At 31.1% G+C, this 4,362-nt stretch overlaps 1 protein-coding gene across 2 annotated transcripts; it reads right to left on the bottom strand.

Annotated features, from left to right (window-relative positions):
- Positions 1-470: 470 nt before the first annotated feature.
- Positions 471-1,587, bottom strand: LOC102581405 (auxin-repressed 12.5 kDa protein-like). Of its 2 annotated transcripts, none has more exons than XM_006346944.1 (3): positions 1,416-1,587; positions 1,007-1,235; positions 471-838 (listed from the first exon to the last, which is right to left on the bottom strand). In XM_006346944.1, exons 1-3 carry the CDS (start codon positions 1,510-1,512, stop codon positions 793-795), a joined length of 372 nt encoding a protein of 123 aa, XP_006347006.1. In that variant the 5' UTR covers positions 1,513-1,587; the 3' UTR covers positions 471-792.
- Positions 1,588-4,362: the final 2,775 nt, after the last annotated feature.

Below are 4,362 nucleotides of genomic sequence, written 5' to 3'. Positions count from 1 at the left end.
CCCACATCGGTGGTTAATGAGATGGGTGGATTCCTTATAAGGCTTGGGCAATCCTCCTCCCTTTGAGCTAGCTTTTGGGGTGTGAATTAGGCCCAAGACCTAATTTAACAGATATCATATTTGGTAACTTATTAAGGCATAGAATTGACGTTGTTTGCCCGGAGACAATTTCAAATTTATGATCGAGAGTACTCTGCTCTTTCACCACTCAGTAATAAAATATATTTAAAACTTAATTATTTTCCATTATTAAAAGGGTAGGAGACTTATTTGATCCGATCTCTTATTTCTCAACACGTCATTTCAGTGACATTCAAGCCGTACCCACATATCTTATCCCTACCTAGAGTTGATGATGATAGATGATAGATGATAATATGAGACACTGCCAAGTTTCATTTAATTATTTTTAAAATTGAAACCAGATAAACATGAACTTGCAAAACGATAATCACACTTGACCCCATTACTAACAAACAAAAACATTACAATAATATTCATTTCAGATATTTAATAAAGCAAACAAATATCCAAACAGTATAGTAATAGTAGCAACCTCATTTGTTTTTGGAACTAGAAAGCCATAGATGGCCGGCCATTAAAGCTAATAAGTTAGCTTGAAAACCGTAATTTACAATATAGTACTTACTTACTAGTACTACTTAATTATAACTTAATACCCAACAGATAAAAACATATAATCACAAATATAGATAGCAAGCCCACAACTCGCAGAGAAAAAAACACTATTTACATAAAAGGTTTTCAACTGCTTTTGCCATCCAAAAACTCTCAGCACTTCTCATGATGCTTAGATCTGGTGTTCCCACTGTAGAGCCTGCCATTAAAAATTGACGATCATAACTAAGTTGCATAAATTTCCAAAGAGAATTGATTTTTTAGCCCTTCGTAACTCAGTTGATTGACTATCGATATATAATTAAATCAAACGAAAAGGAAAAGTTAATTTATGCGATCATGATCTGTATGTATGTGTGTAACATACCAGTCATAAACAGTAGGAGCGTTAGGATGAGAAGGCTTATCAAAGACTTCAGCACCAATTCTCCTGGTAGCTAAATTGCTCCCTGGGTTAAAAACACTCCTCCATACATTCTCTTTCCGTACCGTCGGCGAAATGTTTGTCGGCGTCACCGGCGTACCTGGCGTCGGCGGACTTGTCGGCATCGACAGAGACCTCTGGTACTTGCTAGATCCTTCCCCTGATTCACCACCTATATACGACGAGATCAATTCCAATTCAGAAATTTAAGTTAATACTGGATCTTCATCAATTATCTTTAGATACATATATACAACTTTAATTTTACTTCATCAATTTTCCCCTAAATTTCATGCATACAACAGAAATGGATTTTACATATGTATATTAATTTTGGGGAAATTAAGAGTACCAGTTTGAACAGTGAGGCTCTTTCTGAGTTTGCCTAGTCCTTTATCAGGGCTGGGACCAGCCATAACATCATCCCAAAGTTTATCAATCAACACCATCTTCTCTCTCTTAGCTTACTAGATACTACTCTGTGAAGTGTGAATGTTCAGTGGCAGCTTGTTACTATTTATAGAGTTTTTTTTTTTGGCACTACAAAATATCTCTATGGATTAGTGCTACTATTTAATTTTATATCCTTTTTTGTAATAGTTTATCGGGTTAAATGGATAAAAAGAAATCACCTAATATATTAACCATTATATCATACTCTATTAAGCTTATTTATATTTAAATTTTTACTTAATAATATAAATAATTTATTTAATATTTATTAAGTTTATTACTATAAATGTATTTTCTTCATTCTAATTTATATGATATAATTTAACTTGACATGTATTTTATACAAAAAGAAAAGAAAGATTTTTGTAAGTTGGGATTTGAAATACTTATTCATCATTTGTTAGCAGAAGCGTATCCAAAATTTTGAGATGATAGGTGCACAATTACATAAAGGTTGATTTAAGATATAAATTTAATCTGTTCGACATTTAGGATTTTATTACTAAAAACAGTTAAAAGTTTAATATTATAGATCCAAAATTAATTCTTATACATATTGAATTAATTAAAATGTCAAAAGTGCTACCAAATACCATTTAAAGAAGTGTTATTCAATTTTAGAAAGAAAAATAAAACAAGATAAATATAAAATTTAAATTTCTAACCTCATGTAGAGAGGTGCACCCAGTCATTATCACATTATGTAATACTCTAAGTATAGTATGGGTTCACACATCTATATTTTACATTATTTTAAAAAAAATATAACACTACTATATATAATCTCGAGAGGGGAGCATGAGTTCACGTGAACCCGATAATTCCCAAGATACGCCTCTGCATTTGTGTAACTATAAATCATTTACATATTAAAAATAAATAAGAATTTTTAAGTTAGTTATTTTCAATTAAAAAGGCGAATTATTCTTTTTCAATGAGACTAAAAAAAATTGCCACATTTGGAAGAAAGGGGTATATATCTAACTGTTAATTTAATTGACAATTTCTACCCGTAGCAAATTTTTGTGTGTCTGGCTAATCTCCTAAAGGAAAAAGTGCCCACAGTTTTTTTGTTTCTGGGAAGTTCCATATTTCCATTCTATTTCTGTGGGCAACAAAATACTCTATTTGTCTCATTTTATGTAAGTTATTTTGATTTGGTACAAAATTTAAGATTTTTTTTTAAAATTTGTGATTTAAAATAAGTAATAAATATTTGTGTGATATAAATCATTTCATTAAGGATAAAATGAATATTTTTAAGTTAAATTGTTACTTAATATGAAAATAGACAATCCAACGATCTTGATCTCAAATCTGTGCTTGGTTGAAGTGTGTCGCTATCTTATCCAAAAACTTAATAGACAATCCAACGATCTTGATCTCAAATCTGTGCTTGGTTGAAGTGTGTCGCTATCTTATCCAAAAACTTAATAGACAATCCAACGATCTTGATCTCAAATCTGTGCTTGGTTGAAGTGTGTCGCTATCTTATCCAAAAACTTAATAGACAATCCAACGATCTTGATCTCAAATCTGTGCTTGGTTGAAGTGTGTCGCTATCTTATCCAAAAACTTAATAGACAATCCAACGATCTTGATCTCAAATCTGTGCTTGGTTGAAGTGTGTCGCTATCTTATCCAAAAACTTAATAGACAATCCAACGATCTTGATCTCAAATTTGTGCTTGGTTGAAGTGTGTCGCTATCTTATCCAAAAACTTAATTAAGTTATTAAAGGACACATTTATTATATAATTGTATTCTCAATAATATAGACTCCACTACCAATAGAAATATAGAATATGTTAAACGTTAAAGCACACATTTATCATATAATTATATTCTCAACAAGGACTTCACTACTCGTAGAAATATAGAATATGTTAGACGTTGTTCATTTGTATGTATAATAAATGAATGCATGAATGTAAACATGTTTGCTTTTAAAAAAAAACTTAAGTCATCTGCCGCCCCTTAAAATTGTTTGCATGTTTCATTTAGACATTTTATGTAGGGCTAGTACCTACTCCCTCCGTCCACAATTGTTTGCCAGGGTAAGGTCATGCACACCCCTCAAGGAAAATTTAATAGAAGGTGTAATTTGACTAATATAACCCTACTATACCAAGAATACCAAAAGTCTACATAACTTTTTAATTGAACTACACTATCATTAAGGGCAGAATTGAAGGTGATTAATTGTTTTTTGATTGTTTAAATTGACAATTAATCTTGGACATCTATTTTTAGTATACCTGCCAAATAATTGTGGACGGAGGAAATATTAAATACCTAAATTGTTCAAAATGTGTGCCTATTAAACACAAAATGCTGATATGGCAGAAAAAATGTTCTTCACTTTCCTTTTGCCCGTGATGCAATTTGAATTCATATTTTATTTTAATTTTCAATTAAAATAATATTTTTATTTTAAAAAAAAAGCCCCCCACCCCTCTTTCAGTCGTCGTCTTCTTCACCCTGCATCTTGTGTCTATTTTTTTTTTGAGAAAATGGCCAAATGATTCCCCAATCTATTACCAAATTTTTAACTATACACTTATACTTCACGGGAATTCTATTACCCCCCTGAGCTATTTTAAAGTGGAATTATTTCCTCTCTGAAATGTCTTTACCAGGCATGTGTCTTGTGGTGAAATACACGCACTTAACACGTGTATTTCACCATTTAATAATTTATTTTTAAAAAAAGGTACTCCTCCTTCCTCTTCCTTTCTTCCCCAATCATTTTTTCAACCCTAACTATAATAAACATCATTTTTTACCTAAATAAATTTCTATATCTCTAAAAATTTATAAAAACGAAAAATTCAAGTCACCTTTTC

The sequence above is a fragment of the Solanum tuberosum genome, unplaced genomic scaffold (assembly GCF_000226075.1).
Source record: "Solanum tuberosum cultivar DM 1-3 516 R44 unplaced genomic scaffold, SolTub_3.0 scf00083, whole genome shotgun sequence".
Lineage (NCBI taxonomy): Eukaryota > Viridiplantae > Streptophyta > Magnoliopsida > Solanales > Solanaceae > Solanum > Solanum tuberosum.
Note: the sequence above shows the minus strand (reverse complement) of the source record. Positions and strands in the feature narration are given on the sequence as shown.